We start from the raw sequence: 14,993 nt of genomic DNA, 5'->3' as shown, positions 1-14,993 counted from the left end.
TATGTTATGGATCATACTCAGTTTTGATCATATTATGACATTTCTGAATTACACTGTGTGTGTGTGTGTGTGTGTGTGTGTGTGTGTGTGTGTGTGTGTGTGTGTGTGTGTGTGTGTGTGTGTGTGTGTGTGTGTGTGTGTGTCTGAAGTAAACAGCTGATAAACCAGAGGCTGAAGGGGTTATTAATGTGCAGGAAGGGAGTAAAGGGTGTGTAACACTGATTTTATCAAGAGGTATCTGATCTGATCTCTTTCCCAATTCGCACACAGTTTCCTACATCATGATCTCCTTAACCATAGGGATCTGGTAAAAAAGTACTGCACTGTGAATAGGGTGCCGTTTAGGACAAAGTCTCTTTTGCTAATGGCCAGGGTGGTTTATCACTTCACTTGTTTCCTGCAATACATGAAGGGAGTATCACAGACAACTCTACGGCTAGGCTGGTTAAACTATTGAACCCACTCACGTTTTAGGCCTAGCAGTTAGAATATAGCATTCGTACAGATGGAATGTGGTTTGCAATTCAAATGTGGTTTGCACATAGTGTCATATCTGGCAAGGCTTGGATACATGTGTTGTTTAGGCCTATTTAATAGAGACTTTGCATCATTTTGGATTTAAGATTGTGAAAACAAGTTTGCAGTTTAAGCTGAATTTGACAGTGAGCTAAGTCATCAGTAATCAAATCCAGTATTTCGTTTCTGCAATGTTGGAAAATACCATACTCACTTAGAGAAATGTGCCTGTCCATGTAAAATACTCAACATTTAAACATGAGAAAGTATCACTGAACCAGAGCCAAGAGTTAATCCCCTAATACTAACAGGTTTAAAGTTTTAAATGAGAAAGATAATCGCATTAGAGGGCTGATCATACAAAGAGAGAGAGCAGCATTTCACATATTTAGAGTAGAGAGACACGTAATAACCTAGCTAGTATCACTACAGACTCTAATGCTCAGGTGGAAGACGGGGCAACACAGCTACACAATGTCTCCAATCAGGGGCTATCAAGTGTCTCAAAGTACGAGTTCTGATTTAGGATCAGGTCCCCCATCCATATACAGTTCGGAGAACAAGTATTTGATACGCTGCCGATTTTGCAGGTTTTCCTACTCCAGAAAATCCAGAAAATCACACAGTATGATTTTTAAGTAATTCATTTGCATTTTATTGCATGACATAAGTATTTGATACATCAGAAAAGCAGAACTTAATATTTGGTACAGAAACCTTTGTTTGCAATTACAGAGATCATACGTTTCCTGTAGTTCTTGACCAGGTTTGCACACACTGCAGCAGGGATTTTGGCCCACTCCTCCATACATACCTTCTCCAGATCCTTCAGGTTTCGGGGCTGTCGCTGGGCAATACGGACTTTCAGCTCCCTCCAAAGATGTTCTATTGGGTTCAGGTCTGGAGACTGGCTAGGCCACTCCAGGACCTTGAGATGCTTCTTACGGAGCCACTCCTTAGTTGCCCTGGCTGTGTGTTTCGGGTCGTTGTCATGCTGGAAGACCCAGCCACGACCCATCTTCAATGCTCTTACTGAGGGAAGGAGGTTGTTGGCCAAGATCTTGCGATACATGGCCCCATCCATCCTCCCCTCAATACGGTGCAGTCGTCCTGTCCCCTTTGCAGAAAAGCATCCCCAAAGAATGATGTTTCCACCTCCATGCTTCACGGTTGGGATGGTGTTCTTGGGGTTGTACTCATCCTTCTTCTTCCTCCAAACACGGCGAGTGGAGTTTAGACCAAAAAGCTCTATTTTTATCTCATCGGACCACATGACCTTCTCCCATTCCTCCTCTGGATCATCCAGATGGTCTTTGGCAAACTTCAGACGGGCCTGGACTTGCGCTGGCTTGAGCAGGGGGACCTTGCGTGCGCTGCAGGATTTTAATCCATGATGGCGTAGTGTGTTACTAATGGTTTTCTTTGAGACTGTGTTCCCAGCTCTCTTCAAGTCATTGACCAGGTCCTGCCGTGTAGTTCTGGGCTGATCCCTCACCTTCCTCATGATCATTGATGCCCCACGAGGTGAGATCTTGCATGGAGCCCCAGACCGAGGGTGATTGACCGTCATCTTGAACTTCTTCCATTTTCTAATAATTGTGCCAACAGTTGTTGCCTTCTCACCAAGCTGCTTGCCTATTGTCCTGTAGCCCATCCCAGCCTTGTGCAGGTCTACAATTTTATCCCTGATGTCCTTACACAGCTCTCTGGTCTTGGCCATTGTGGAGAGGTTGGAGTCTGTTTGATTGAGTGTGTGGACAGGTGTCTTTTATACAGGTAACGAGTTCAAACAGGTACAGTTAATACAGGTAATGAGTGGAGAACAGGAGGGCTTCTTAAAGAAAAACTAACAGGTCTGTGAGAGCCGGAACTCTTACTGGTTGGTAGGTGATCAAATTCTTATGTCATGCAATAAAATTAAAATTAATTACTTAAAAATCATACAATGTGATTTTCTGGATTTTTGTTTTAGATTCCGTCTCTCACAGTTGAAGTGTACCTATGATAAAAATTACAGACCTCTACATGCTTTGTAAGTAGGAAAACCTGCAAAATCGGCAGTGTATAAAATACTTGTTCTCCCCACTGTAATTATGATCTAAAACTAAAGGGAAAACTGATCCTTGATCAGCACACCTAGACACTTTGTGAATGCGGAGCCTGGTCTTCAAGACTTTGCAAAAGCTGCATACTGTAGGCCTAGGCTACATGTGCATTTTTCAATGCGTAGTATGTTGTAATGTAGGAATACTTTATAAACATGTTTTAACTTACTCTACAGTAGTACACTACTACAGGCTCTTCCTCCTATCTGTACTCATGGGGCTAATCCCAGAATGTGTTGGTATAAACTAGGCTAACTCTTGTTTGGGATAGAGTGACACGAAGACTGTCATTAATATCTGTCCAGTAGTACGCTGTTGTAAACATCACTTACAGAGATCAGTACAATACAGGCAGAGCGTAATCCACTCATATTACCCAGGCTTTCAGGCATATTCCGCATGATTCGGGAATACCCTCAGGGCTTTCTGGAGCTGCATGGCTGGCTAGCTGGGTGGGTAATTATTAAAGCTACGCCCCAGATTAGGATTTCGATGTGGATAGAGGCCGAGACACACACACATGTACACACACACACACACACACACATGTACACACACACATGCACACACACACATATACACACACACACACACACACACTTACACACACACACACACACACACACTTACACACACACACGCACACACACACACACACACACACACACACACACACACAGTCCGGGTGGTGCAAGCAAGCTGAAGCACGCAAGATGAGGGGAGCACCGCTAAGACTGTTACATCAAGAGCCACTGCAACGCTGACTACTCTCCCAATCCCCACTGCTGATTTACCAAACATGGGCTCGCCAACCAACCGCTGCCTCAGGTCTAAAGGGAACACTGTCCTTATTACTTCAGTTATTATTGCATAGTTAGTACGTTATATTTATCACGAGCACCGTTATTACTATTATCATTAGTCATTAGTAATGATAATAATTATATTTTGGGTTGCTCTGACTAGTGTCGTCGATTTTCCTCTCCCACTGTCTGCATATGGCGGGCTTAGTATCAGAGCTCTGTCTCGGACTGAGATGGAGAGAGTCCTGTTTTGGGGCAGAGAGGAAAGGAAGGATGGGGTGAAGAGAGGACAGAAAAATAATGGGGAGAGGGGACGGGAGTCCTGTTGTCGGGCAGAGAGGAGAGGAGAGGAGGGACGAGGAGAAGGAGGCAGACAGAGTGGTTGGTTCGTTCTCTCCCCTCTTCTCTCCTCGCCTCCGTCCAGTCGGGCAGTTCTCTGAAGAGAAGGACACAGAGACAGAGGGATAATTATTTTAATGGCACCTTCCCTTTCACTCTTTCTAACTCTCCCCCCTCTCTCTTTCTCTCCTGTTTTCCCAGTGATGGCCTCATCAGCTGCGCAGCTGTGCTCGGGCTCCTGTCGCTGCGTCTAGGAACCAGGTCTGAGTGACGCCCCCCTCTACCAGTCCCCCACAACCTCATCCCAAAAACAACACCAGCAAAACAAATGCGACCATGTACAGCGTGGATGACCTGCTCATCTCGCATGGATACAAACTGCCCCAAAAAACCTCGACCTCCCCTCCTGCCGCCTCCCCCACAACCCCGTCCTCTTACGATAACAAGCGTTACGGCGACCCGTCCTCCATCTTAGAGAGCCGGTCCGGTGGTGGTCAAGGAACAGTGAACGGGTATGAGATACAGTCTGGGCCAGGGCTCTATGTGTATAGCAACAGCATCAGCACCAGCAGGCGGCCCCAGCCACCGGCCCCAACCAAAGGTGGGAGGGACAGGAATAGCCAACCACAGAGGAGGGAAGCCGACAGCGGTAACCAAGGTGACGCGCACTCCTTGGGCGATTCTCTCACGACAGATAGCGGGTGAGTCTGCTGCACAGAGCTCGTTTGGAACAAATAGATTGATGAAAAGGTAGACTCCGTCAGTCAAGAAGTTCTGCATTGGGAGGTTGCTCCCTTTCTCTCTTACTTCCCTTTCCCCACTCTCCCTCCCTCCCACACTCCCTCTTCCTCTCCTTCTAATAGACAGGGAGTTGGGGTAATGTCCTCCCCCCAACTCCCTACCTACCTACCTTTATAAAGCCAGTAGACAGGGAGTTGGGGTTATGCTCTTGCCTCCCTCCCTCCCTCCTCTTCTCTATAAAGCCAGTAGACAGGGAGTTGGGGTAATGCTCTTGCCTCCCTCCCTCCCTCCTCTTCTCTATAAAGCCAGTAGACAGGGAGTTGGGGTAATGCTCTTACCTCCCTCCCTCCCTCCTCTTCTCTATAAAGCCAGTAGACAGGGAGTTGGGGTTATGCTCTAGCCTCCCTCCCTCCTCTTCTCTATAAAGCCAGTAGACAGGGAGTTGGGGTAATGCTCTTGCCTCCCTCCCTCCCTCCTCTTCTCTATGAAGCCAGTAGACAGGGAGTTGGGGTTATGCTCTTGCCTCCCTCCCTCCTCTTCTCTATAAAGCCAGTAGACAGGGAATTGGGGTTATGCTCTTGCCTCCCTCCCTCCCTCCTCTTCTCTATAAAGCCAGTAGACAGGGAATTGGGGTTATGCTCTTGCCTCCCTCCCTCCCTCCTCTTCTCTATAAAGCCAGTAGACAGGGAGTTGGGGTAATGCTCTAGCCTCCCTCCCTCCCTCCTCTTCTCTATAAAGCCAGTAGACAGGGAGTTGGGGTTATGCTCTTGCCTCCCTCCCTCCTCTTCTCTATAAAGCCAGTAGACAGGGAGTTGGGGTTATGCTCTTGCCTCCCTCCCTCCTCTTCTCTATAAAGCCAGTAGACAGGGAGTTGTGGTAATGCTCTAGCCTCCCTCCCTCCTCTTCTCTATAAAGCCAGTAGACAGGGAGTTGGGGCAATGCTCTTGCCTCCCTCCCTCCCTCCTCTTCTCTATAAAGCCAGTAGACAGGGAGTTGGGGTTATGCTCTTGCCTCCCTCCCTCCCTCCTCTTTTCTATAAAGCCAGTAGACAGGGAGTTGGGGTAATGCTCTTGCCTCCCTCCCTCCCTCCTCTTCTCTATGAAGCCAGTAGACAGGGAGTTGGGGTTATGCTCTTGCCTCCATCCCTCCCTCCTCTTCTCTATAAAGCCAGTAGACAGGGAATTGGGGTTATGCTCTTGCTTCCCTCCCTCCCTCCTCTTCTCTATAAAGCCAGTAGACAGGGAATTGGGGTTATGCTCTTGCCTCCCTCCCTCCCTCCTCTTCTCTATAAAGCCAGTAGACAGGGAGTTGGGGTAATGCTCTTGCCTCCCTCCCTCCCTCCTCTTCTCTATAAAGCCAGTAGACAGGGAGTTGGGGTTATGCTCTAGCCTCCCTCCCTCCTCTTCTCTATAAAGCCAGTAGACAGGGAGTTGTGGTAATGCTCTTGCCTCCCTCCCTCCCTCCTCTTCTCTATAAAGCCAGTAGACAGGGAGTTGTGGTAATGCTCTTGCCTCCTTCCCTCCTCTTCTCTATAAAGCCAGTAGACAGGGAGTTGGGGTAATGCTCTTGCCTCCCTCCCTCCCTCCTCTTCCCTATAAAGCCAGTAGACAGGGAGTTGGGGTTATGCTCTTGCCTCCCTCCCTCCCTCCCTCCTCTTCCCTATAAAGCCAGTAGACAGGGAGTTGGGGTTATGCTCTTGCCTCCCTCCCTCCCTCCTCTTCTCTATAAAGCCAGTAGACAGGGAGTTGGGGTAATGCTCTAGCCTCCCTCCCTCCCTCCTCTTCTCTATAAAGCCAGTAGACAGGGAGTTGGGGTTATGCTCTTGCCTCCCTCCCTCCTCTTCTCTATAAAGCCAGTAGACAGGGAGTTGTGGTAATGCTCTTGCCTCCCTCCCTCCTCTTCTCTATAAAGCCAGTAGACAGGGAGTTGGGGTAATGTGTTCTGGAGTCTTAATCTGCCACATGGGACAGTTGTGTTGTAAACAGACTTGAGCTGCTGCTACTGCTGATAGACCCCAGCACCACCGTCTGAGCATGCCCGGTTCTACAGACAGAATCAGCATCCCAAATGGCACCTTAAATCCCTATATAGTGCATTACCTTTCACCAGGACGTAAAGGGGATCCATTGAGCTCTGTTCAAAATTAGTGCACTGTATAGGGAACAGGGTGCCATTTTGGACGCATCCAGACAGATAGGGATGTCTGCCCGTCGTATCGATAGCCTCACCCTTAGTCACCACACATAGAACCTCCCTTATGCACACAGCATTTAAATATGTAGGCTATGCGAGGAAGAGATGCTGGCTGCTATATTTAAGTTAGTTCACGGGTTATGCAATGGAAACCTTTCCCGGGGAATGTCCCTGAGTGTTAAAATGTCTGATTTTTACAGAGACACTTTCTCTTTCGTCTCTGCCTTTCTCCTTGTCAGCTCGAGTAGCCTTAGTTGCAGTGCCAGTCCTGTGTATTGTATAGCTCTGTAGATACAGGATGGTTAATAGCATACATCAGTCATAGAGATCCTATAGCTTCATTCATTCTATATGTAATTCTATGATATCAGTGCCCAATGCCACTCAAGTATGTACAATTTGCTTATAGAACAGTCATTTGACCTGGAATACAGTCATTTACATTACATTTAAGTCATTTAGCAGACGCTCTTATCCAGAGCGACTTACAAATTGGTGCATTCACCTTAAGATATCCAGGATACGTTGATGATATTAGGCAACATAATACAACCTGCATATCCCATACCCTCGCCTCAAGTCCAAACAGTGCATTTGATTTGAAAATGTAAGATAATCAAATGTGCCACTTTTTGAAATTGTTGTTGCTGGGGTGTTTTTAGCTTCGTTTTAGAATGTACATATGGAACATTCCTAATCTTTCCACTAGGAGGTGCAGATAATATCCGCTGATGATGGGCTAACTAGGCTATACTATATTATGGGATGCAGTGGAACTTACCTAATGGTCACGCCTGCCTGTACTGACATTACATGAAAAGGGCAGATCAGATCATGGATGGAAAATCAGCCTCCCTCAGTCCATAGGGTGCACACACAGTGCATGTTCGTTAACATGTTCAGTAGGAATGAGGTACTGAGATTTTGAGCTTGCAGAGAGAGATGATGATGATTAAACGCAGTGTATTGTTCTGCAAATCGGATATGCTGTTATGAAGTCTTCAGATGCAGTGCACTATCAGTAGCAGACTGACTTTAGTAGTCTAGTGGTGGCCTGTCTGTGGTGGTCTACCTCCCCCTTGTGGTAGAGGGGCTCAACGACAGACACGTCATCACATTCATCTACTGGAGAACTATTCCTGATGTGTCCTGTGTGTGTTCTATGGTCCGTGAGCGAACCATTGGTTCTAAGTTCTAATCCTGTGTCTGTTCTGTGTTCTAGGTTATACTGTGTGTTCTAGGTTCTGATACTGTGCGTTCTGTGTTCTAGGTTCTGTGAGGGGTCCAGAGGCGTGTATTCTCATCACAGGGGCCCCAGAGACTTGTCCTACTGGAGGAGGAGGGGCCAGGACTTCAGCATTCTCCTGGACTACGCTGACTTCAGAGAGCCCCGAGGAGGTGGTACCTGTAGGAGGACAGAGGGGGTGCAGCAGCAGCAGAGACAGGAGGTGATTTGATTCTTTGATGTGATTGTTTAACAATTCAAAATGAAATAGTCCTCTATAGTATACCACCTTTGACCAGAGCCCATGGGTGCACTAAAAAGTAGTGCACTATATTGGGATTATGTTGCCATTTGGGAACGAGACCAAAGACCATCGTGGTTCTGTCCTCTGTCTAGGTGCCCCCAGAGGACTGCCAGCAGCGTGAGAAGCAGAGCCGGGCAGCCCAGTCCCAAGCTCAGGCCCAGGCCCGCTCCAGGCAGAGAGAGGCAGCACTGCAGCAGTGGAGGATGACCGCCGTGGACAGGAAGTGTCAGAGCCTGGGCATGGACGAGTGGCGGCCCGCCGTGGCGAGCTTCTCCTGCCAGCTTTCCGACAGCGAGGGCGAGAGGTGGTCGCAGGCTCAGGAGCAGTATCTGCAGCAGCGGCACCTCCGCACACCGGACGGTGCTGTGGTTGTAATAGGTCCCAGGAACAAAGGGAAGTGCCAGTCTCTGCCCAAGATGCTGCAACCGGACAGCCTGCAGTACGTGGAAATGTCTGGGTCTATTGGGTCCGGGCCTGGGCAGGGCGTGCACAGGAGGGTCAACGGCCACCCAGGGTTTCATTATGACCCTTACAGCATATATAACCACAACCAGGCCAGGGTAGGGGACAGCGACAGGTGGCCTGAGAATGACAACAGACCCTCCAGTCAGACGAGTATGACTAGCCAGGTCAGCCAGGTGAGTCAGGCTTCTCAAGTACCAAAGGTCCGGTACAGCCGTCCCCTGCGACCTCCGTCCTACGAGGTTCACCAGCAGACCCGGGGGAGCTCCGAAACGCTCTCAGGAGACCCAGAAGCAGCATCAACCCCCCAGCCCCAGGACAGGGACAGAACCCCCCTTCCTCACCCCAGTATAGGTGACCCCAGGCTGGACTATTATACACAGGATGGGGGGTCTGGCACGGAGCCTCCGGGGTATATCTGTCCCCCATCGTATCCCCCCAAGAGAGCTCCTCGACCTATGAGAGGAAGCCATGGAGGTCACAGGGGCTATGGAGAGGTCCCTGTCAACTACAGGTAACAAATTATGTAGCTTACCTACTCATGATTTTATATAGCTTTTTTTCATTTGCTATTGAAGCACTTAGACATTATGTTCTGTAATGAATAGCGCTATAGAGACACATTTGCTAAATGACCAAATGAATGTAAATGCAATGTACAACTTAGAAGTGAAATAAATGATCATGTGTTATTATCAGGTACCACCAGATGTACCAGCAGCAGCAGAAGCAGCAGATGCGTGGGACCCCAGACCCCTGGTTTGGTAGCAGACACACCGGTGGAGGAGGGTCCTGGCCGGAGCCTCACAGAGAGAGGAGTGCACCCCACAGAAAGCAGCACTACACTGGCTACAGTGAGCAGCAGCACCAGCCGGTCCTGGGTCCTGACATCCAGTACATCCCCTTCGACGACCCACGCCTCCGACATGTGTCCGTGGGAGGAAACTCGTCTCCATGCGGCGGAGGCGACTCCACGACGGACGCCGACAAGATCCGCCACATCCGTAACTCCACGTCCTCCGAGCTTCCCGGTGTCACCGTGTCAGACCACTCGTCTGATGACAGTGCCTTTTTGTCGTCCGCTTCCACGGGGGCCCCGCCGCCACTTGCCAGCACGCCAGACCCGGCCAGTCCCGTGCCGCTGAGGTCTCCTAGCGACTATGACAATAACAATAACAGGTGGCGGCAACAGCAACAGCACTGTGATTTGCACAAAGAGACTGGCTCACTAGATGACTTCCCAGCAGCAACTTCCCAAAACTGTAACAGGTATAATCCTAAACCAAACCAAGGTGGTCCCTCTGCCTTCCAGCCACCGGCCCCTGCTCCGCCAGTGTGTCACAGCTCCAGCTCAGATCAGGGCTTCTCGGAAACAACCATCACACAGGTGAAGAAGATAGTTCCAGGAGACTCAGGAGTAGACAACCTCAACAGGAACTCTAAGAGGAAGGCTCACAGTGAGACCATATTCTGCCTGGTGTCTGTCCCCATCCACATGCAACAAACCAATAAAGACTCAATCTCAGCAGCAGACCAGAACAATAACGAGAATATGCCTGCCAGTCTGCCAAGTATTCTGCCAATCGTGAGCGTCATCGCCACAGTAGACAACCAAAACACTGTGGTCCAATCCAAATCAGAGAACAGCCAAAGCCTCTGTAGCAAGTCGTTATCAGACATGGGTCTCAAACCCCCCTCGCACACCAGCAGCTTCACCTCAATGAGAAGCACCAGGAAGGGTCCTCTGAGGAAGGAGATAGTAGACGCCTGGTCACTCCAGGCCAGTGCTGACAAGGAGCTGTGCTACGCCGGCTCCTGGCCCGGGGACCAGTACAGGAACCAAGAGACCCAGACCAGCTCACCCGTAGCAGTGAAGGGTCCTGGGGGTACTGGGGGGACAGGTCAGCTTCAGAGTTCCCCTGGAGGACAGGGTCAGGGAGGACAGGGGGGGCAGGAGACAGGCCACCCAGCCTCCGATACCACCATGGACAGCGATGCAGGTACCGACTGCAGCTCCGGCTCGTACGGTGTGGACTATCCCATGAAGGGCCAGAAAAACCTCCACCCGTCCAGCAACAGCGCCTTCTCCTGTCTCAGTATCAGCCCGGCCCAGCCCCTGTCACTCCCGCCCCAGCCTCCACCCCCTGTGCCTGGGGAGTGGAGAAACCAACAGACCTCCACATCCAGGAAGACTGGTACTACCACCTCCAACACCACCAAACCCCCAGTCAGTGCCAACGCTAACATCCAGGGCCAGGTGGCATTCGGCCAGTTCCTGCTGAAGCCGGTGAGCCGGCGGCCGTGGGACGCCATTGAGGAGCTGGAGAGTTTCAACAAGGCTGCAGGCGTAGATGTAGCCCAGGTCCAGAAGAAAATTAAGGTCCAGCCCAGGAGAACCAGTGTCGACCAGTGTATAGACGACCTGGACGAGGTCTACAGGACCATCATGGAGCTGAGCGGGGAAGACACGCAACAACAACAACAACATCAGCACATAGCCCCTCCACATCTGGACCCTGAGAGGGAGACAGTTAGCCTTCCAGACCAGCGCCTGAATAACAAACCCAACAACAACATCCCTACCATCATGCCAAGGCTAGACAGCTGGGGCCCTGGCTCTACCATTGCCCCCGACTACAGGGAGGTGAGGAGTGCTTTCTCCAGGCCCCAGCCCCAGAGTAGAACTAGCATCCTCAGACTGAAGAGAGAGGACATGGTTCCCACTGCCACCCTAACAGAGTCCACTGGCTTCAAAGATTACAACTGCCACAATGACTCCAGGGTAACCTATGACTCCAGACTGACTTACAGGCAGGAGCAGGACATTTCCGTCGCCAAGGAGTCTCTACTGAGGGACGTGGGGCTCACCGTCTCCACTGAGGTCCCTGGAGGCACCGTAGAGCGGGGCCTGCATTGTGGCCGCCCATTCACACTGATCACACCATTAGACCACAATGAACTATGTCCGAATGTACAGCTATCAAGGGAGAACCGAGACGGATACTTTTTTGCCAAGAACAACCAGGTTGAGGTTGTGCACATCAGTGATGGCAATAATAAGGAAGAGCTTGGCTCCACTAAAGTAGTGGAGGGGGGGAGGAAGGTAAAGAAGGATAACGTGCCCATCGTGCCACCCAGATTTAGGGGGCATGAGCCCAATCTGAGCATCCGCAGGGCCCGGAGTGAGAACAGCAGGTCGCCCAGAGGTGAAGGGTCGCAGGGGACACCACACATCGGCAGATTGACTAGGGAGGCAGCGCTTGCGTTTGAGGATGACGGCTACAGATACAGCGTCAGCTCCGATCCTCTGAGTTGGCGTAACGAGGCTACGTTGGCAGATATACACCTGGAGACCCTGCTGATCAAGGAGAAGGCAAACACCATGCCCACAGAGGACCTGAGTAATCTATATGAGGTGAAGTGTGCCAAGGGGATCCCTGAGAACGAGACAATGGAGCAGAGAGCAGCCAGGATATTGGGGATAGACGTAGCCCCGGATTCACTGCGGGGGATGGTCCAGGAGAGAGAGGAGGAGCAACGAGAGGAGGAGGAGTCACTGCAGGGGGTTGAGGAGGAGCAGAGAGAGGAGGTGTCACGGCAGGGGGTTGTAGAGGAGAGAGAGGAGGACAGGCAGGAGTACAGAGAGGATGAGGGAGAACCTGTCATAGGTGAAACACAGGAGCACAGAGACAGCACAGAGACTGAGAGAGAGACCCAGGAACTCAGTCCAGAAGGAGCACATGCTGTGGAATCACTAGGCGGGGTCGAACAGAAAGCAGAGGAGCACAGAGCCAACCCAGAGAATGAAACTCTAATAGGAGAAACACTGAAGCACAGTCCAGACGAAGACAGAGATACAAAGCATGTGAGAAGAGGGTACGAGCAAGTGATGAAGGTACAGGTATCCGTGGTTACCTTGGAAGAGGAGACGATAGACGAAGAGGAGGAGACAAGAGGAGGACCCAGTAAGGATGCCAGCTTATCAGTATGTGAGGACAAACATGATGGAGGAGACAGAGAGAGATTATGCCACCCCTCCATGATGCTGGACCTGCCAGAGTTTCCCCCTAGCAGCCTCCCCTTGTCTCTGCCTGTGACCCCAGACGAGGAGCTGGCCTTTAGCTTGCTGAGTGTGGGTGGAGGAGGGGAGAGGAAGGGGCACGTTGGTGGGGCCTCCCCCAGGCTCTCATCCTCGATGTCGCCAGGCTGCACAAAGGGTATGGTCCACTTGGATGAGGTGTTCTCAGTCTCCTGCGTGCTTATCAGGAGTTTAGACTCAGGAGAGCCAGAGCAGGAGACAGAGGTAGTGGGAGTAGTACAGGTAGAGGCTGAGCAGGACAAAGATGAGGGGATGAGCCAGGGAGAGAGAGAAGAGATGGAAGAGGAAGAGTTGAGGATAGAGCCGGAGCCGGAGGGGAAAGAGATATACAGGGCAGACAAGCGAGAAGATGAGAGGATAGTGTCGGGAGAGGAGAAACAACTGGAGGAGGAGTTGAAAATAGAGGAGAAAGAGCAAGAGTTGACAATCGAGGTGGGGAAAGAGCTAAAGGTGAGAATGGAGGAGGAGAAAAGAGGGAGTCAGGAGGAAGAGGAAAGAGAAGTGCAGGAGGGGGAGAAAGAACCAGAGGAGGAGGAGAAAACAGAGAGGCAAGTGGAGGAGGAAGAGAAAGAGCCAGAGGTGAAAAGAGAGGAGGAGAGGAGTGAAAAGTCAGATAAAAAACAGCAACAGGAGGTTCGGCCAGAACCGGTGTCCAGGCCAGTGAAACCTCCTCTCCTCCCCAAGCCTGTCCCCATGCCTCGCAGCGGCACGGTGGCCAAAAGAGAGATCACCTTTCCCCTGAGCTTCAGTGTCTCTTCCTGTGGCTCCTCTACAACCCTAGAGGAGGACGAGCTGCTCTCAGGTAGGAACATGGACACACACACACAAGCCTTTAACAATAATACATGTAACTGTTACATATTTATATAGGACTTTTCATACACTGGGGGAAAATAATCACAAAATCTACAATATACACATGTATGTTTAGTACTTTGTATACTTCATCTTTGTGTAAAACTATTTTTCTCCTGTTTTATTTAAAGCTGCATTTGATCATGTTTATCACAAGAGGGAGCTATCATCCTAGCGTAACATGAAGGATCAGGATGGAATTTAGAAAAAAATTGATATACATACTACTGGAAAATGCACTAAGAACATTGTCAGATTAACAAGTAGGGATGCAAACTCTGCTCTTGTTGGGTTTGTGACATTTTGACCCAAATGGACAATTTAGGTGTATTTATAGAGGGGGGGGGGGGGGCGTAAACCACTCCAGAACCTAGCAGTTATCCCAGCTGTACGAGCTTTTCATGGGGTTGGTTTAGCGGGTGTGGATGGAAGAAGGGAGGGAAGGACAAGCCAAGCCATTGTGTGAGCTGGGAATCCACAGACACTGGGACTTACTGAAACATTGTTTTAGAGATAAGATGGATTTCCCTAGTCTGTTCCCAGATCTGTTTGTGCTCGGCCAGTTTGGCATGATAACGAGTGACCAAGAATTGGCTTGATCGCACAGACAGACTGGCAGTAAGGATTTCCCTCATTACTGTATATGGAATATCATCATGAATGTCTGACTGGATTGTGATTGATGTCATTTTTTTCTCCTCAGACTCCTATGATCCTAGTCGAGTGGAGAGAGTGTAGCCTCTGACCTCTACGAATACCTTCGACATTTGGGGGAATCGGCTTTGATCACCGCTACGTCCGTCCGCCCATCCGTCCGTCAACTTTCCAGTCAATGCCTTGGTTAATGCCTATATAGTTCTTTTGAACAGAGCTCTATGGGGACTGGTTAAAAGTACTGCACTATATAGGGAATAAGGACGAAACTTAATCTCACTCAATGACCCCCCCCCCCCCCCCCCCCCCCAACCACTGTGCCCCCTTTTCACCACTACAAGCATTGTGTAAGCAACAGCAACAGTCCATAATATGCCTGCCTGACTCTGACCTGGTGCGCCAATGGCCTCCCGACTGCCAAACAAGACGATTACTGGGACCCATCTGTCCTCTGGCCTTCATCCTTCTACTCACACTCCACATCCTCCTCTTCACCATCTTCCTCTCCTTCCAGACGCTTCCAGTCATGAGCCAACCACTGTTGCTTAACGGGGTGATTCTCCTACCCTGTCCTGTCTGGTATTTTGTTTTTGTGTTGTTTTTTTGCATCCCAAATGGCAGCCTATTACCTTTTATAGTGTACTACTTTTGACTAGGGTCCCGGTCAAATGTAGTACGCTGTATAGGGAATAGGGTG

At 50.1% G+C, this 14,993-nt stretch overlaps 1 protein-coding gene across 1 annotated transcript in view; it reads left to right on the top strand.

Annotated features, from left to right (window-relative positions):
* Window positions 1–14,596, top strand: part of LOC129859469 (uncharacterized) — a 39,680-nt gene extending 25,084 nt beyond the window's left edge. Inside the window, exons 2-6 of the mRNA XM_055929301.1 lie at window positions 3,965–4,464; window positions 7,968–8,145; window positions 8,319–9,202; window positions 9,388–13,589; window positions 14,346–14,596. Of these exons, the coding sequence (XP_055785276.1) occupies window positions 4,100–4,464; window positions 7,968–8,145; window positions 8,319–9,202; window positions 9,388–13,589; window positions 14,346–14,380 (5,664 nt within the window). The 5' untranslated portion in view covers window positions 3,965–4,099 and the 3' untranslated portion in view covers window positions 14,381–14,596. The remainder of the gene's footprint in view (window positions 1–3,964; window positions 4,465–7,967; window positions 8,146–8,318; window positions 9,203–9,387; window positions 13,590–14,345) is intronic.
* Window positions 14,597–14,993: the final 397 nt, after the last annotated feature.

This window comes from Salvelinus fontinalis, chromosome 7, assembly GCF_029448725.1.
Source record: "Salvelinus fontinalis isolate EN_2023a chromosome 7, ASM2944872v1, whole genome shotgun sequence".
Classification (NCBI taxonomy): domain Eukaryota; kingdom Metazoa; phylum Chordata; class Actinopteri; order Salmoniformes; family Salmonidae; genus Salvelinus; species Salvelinus fontinalis.
The sequence above is the reverse complement of the archived record's forward strand: the minus strand, read 5'-3'. Positions and strand labels throughout refer to the sequence as shown.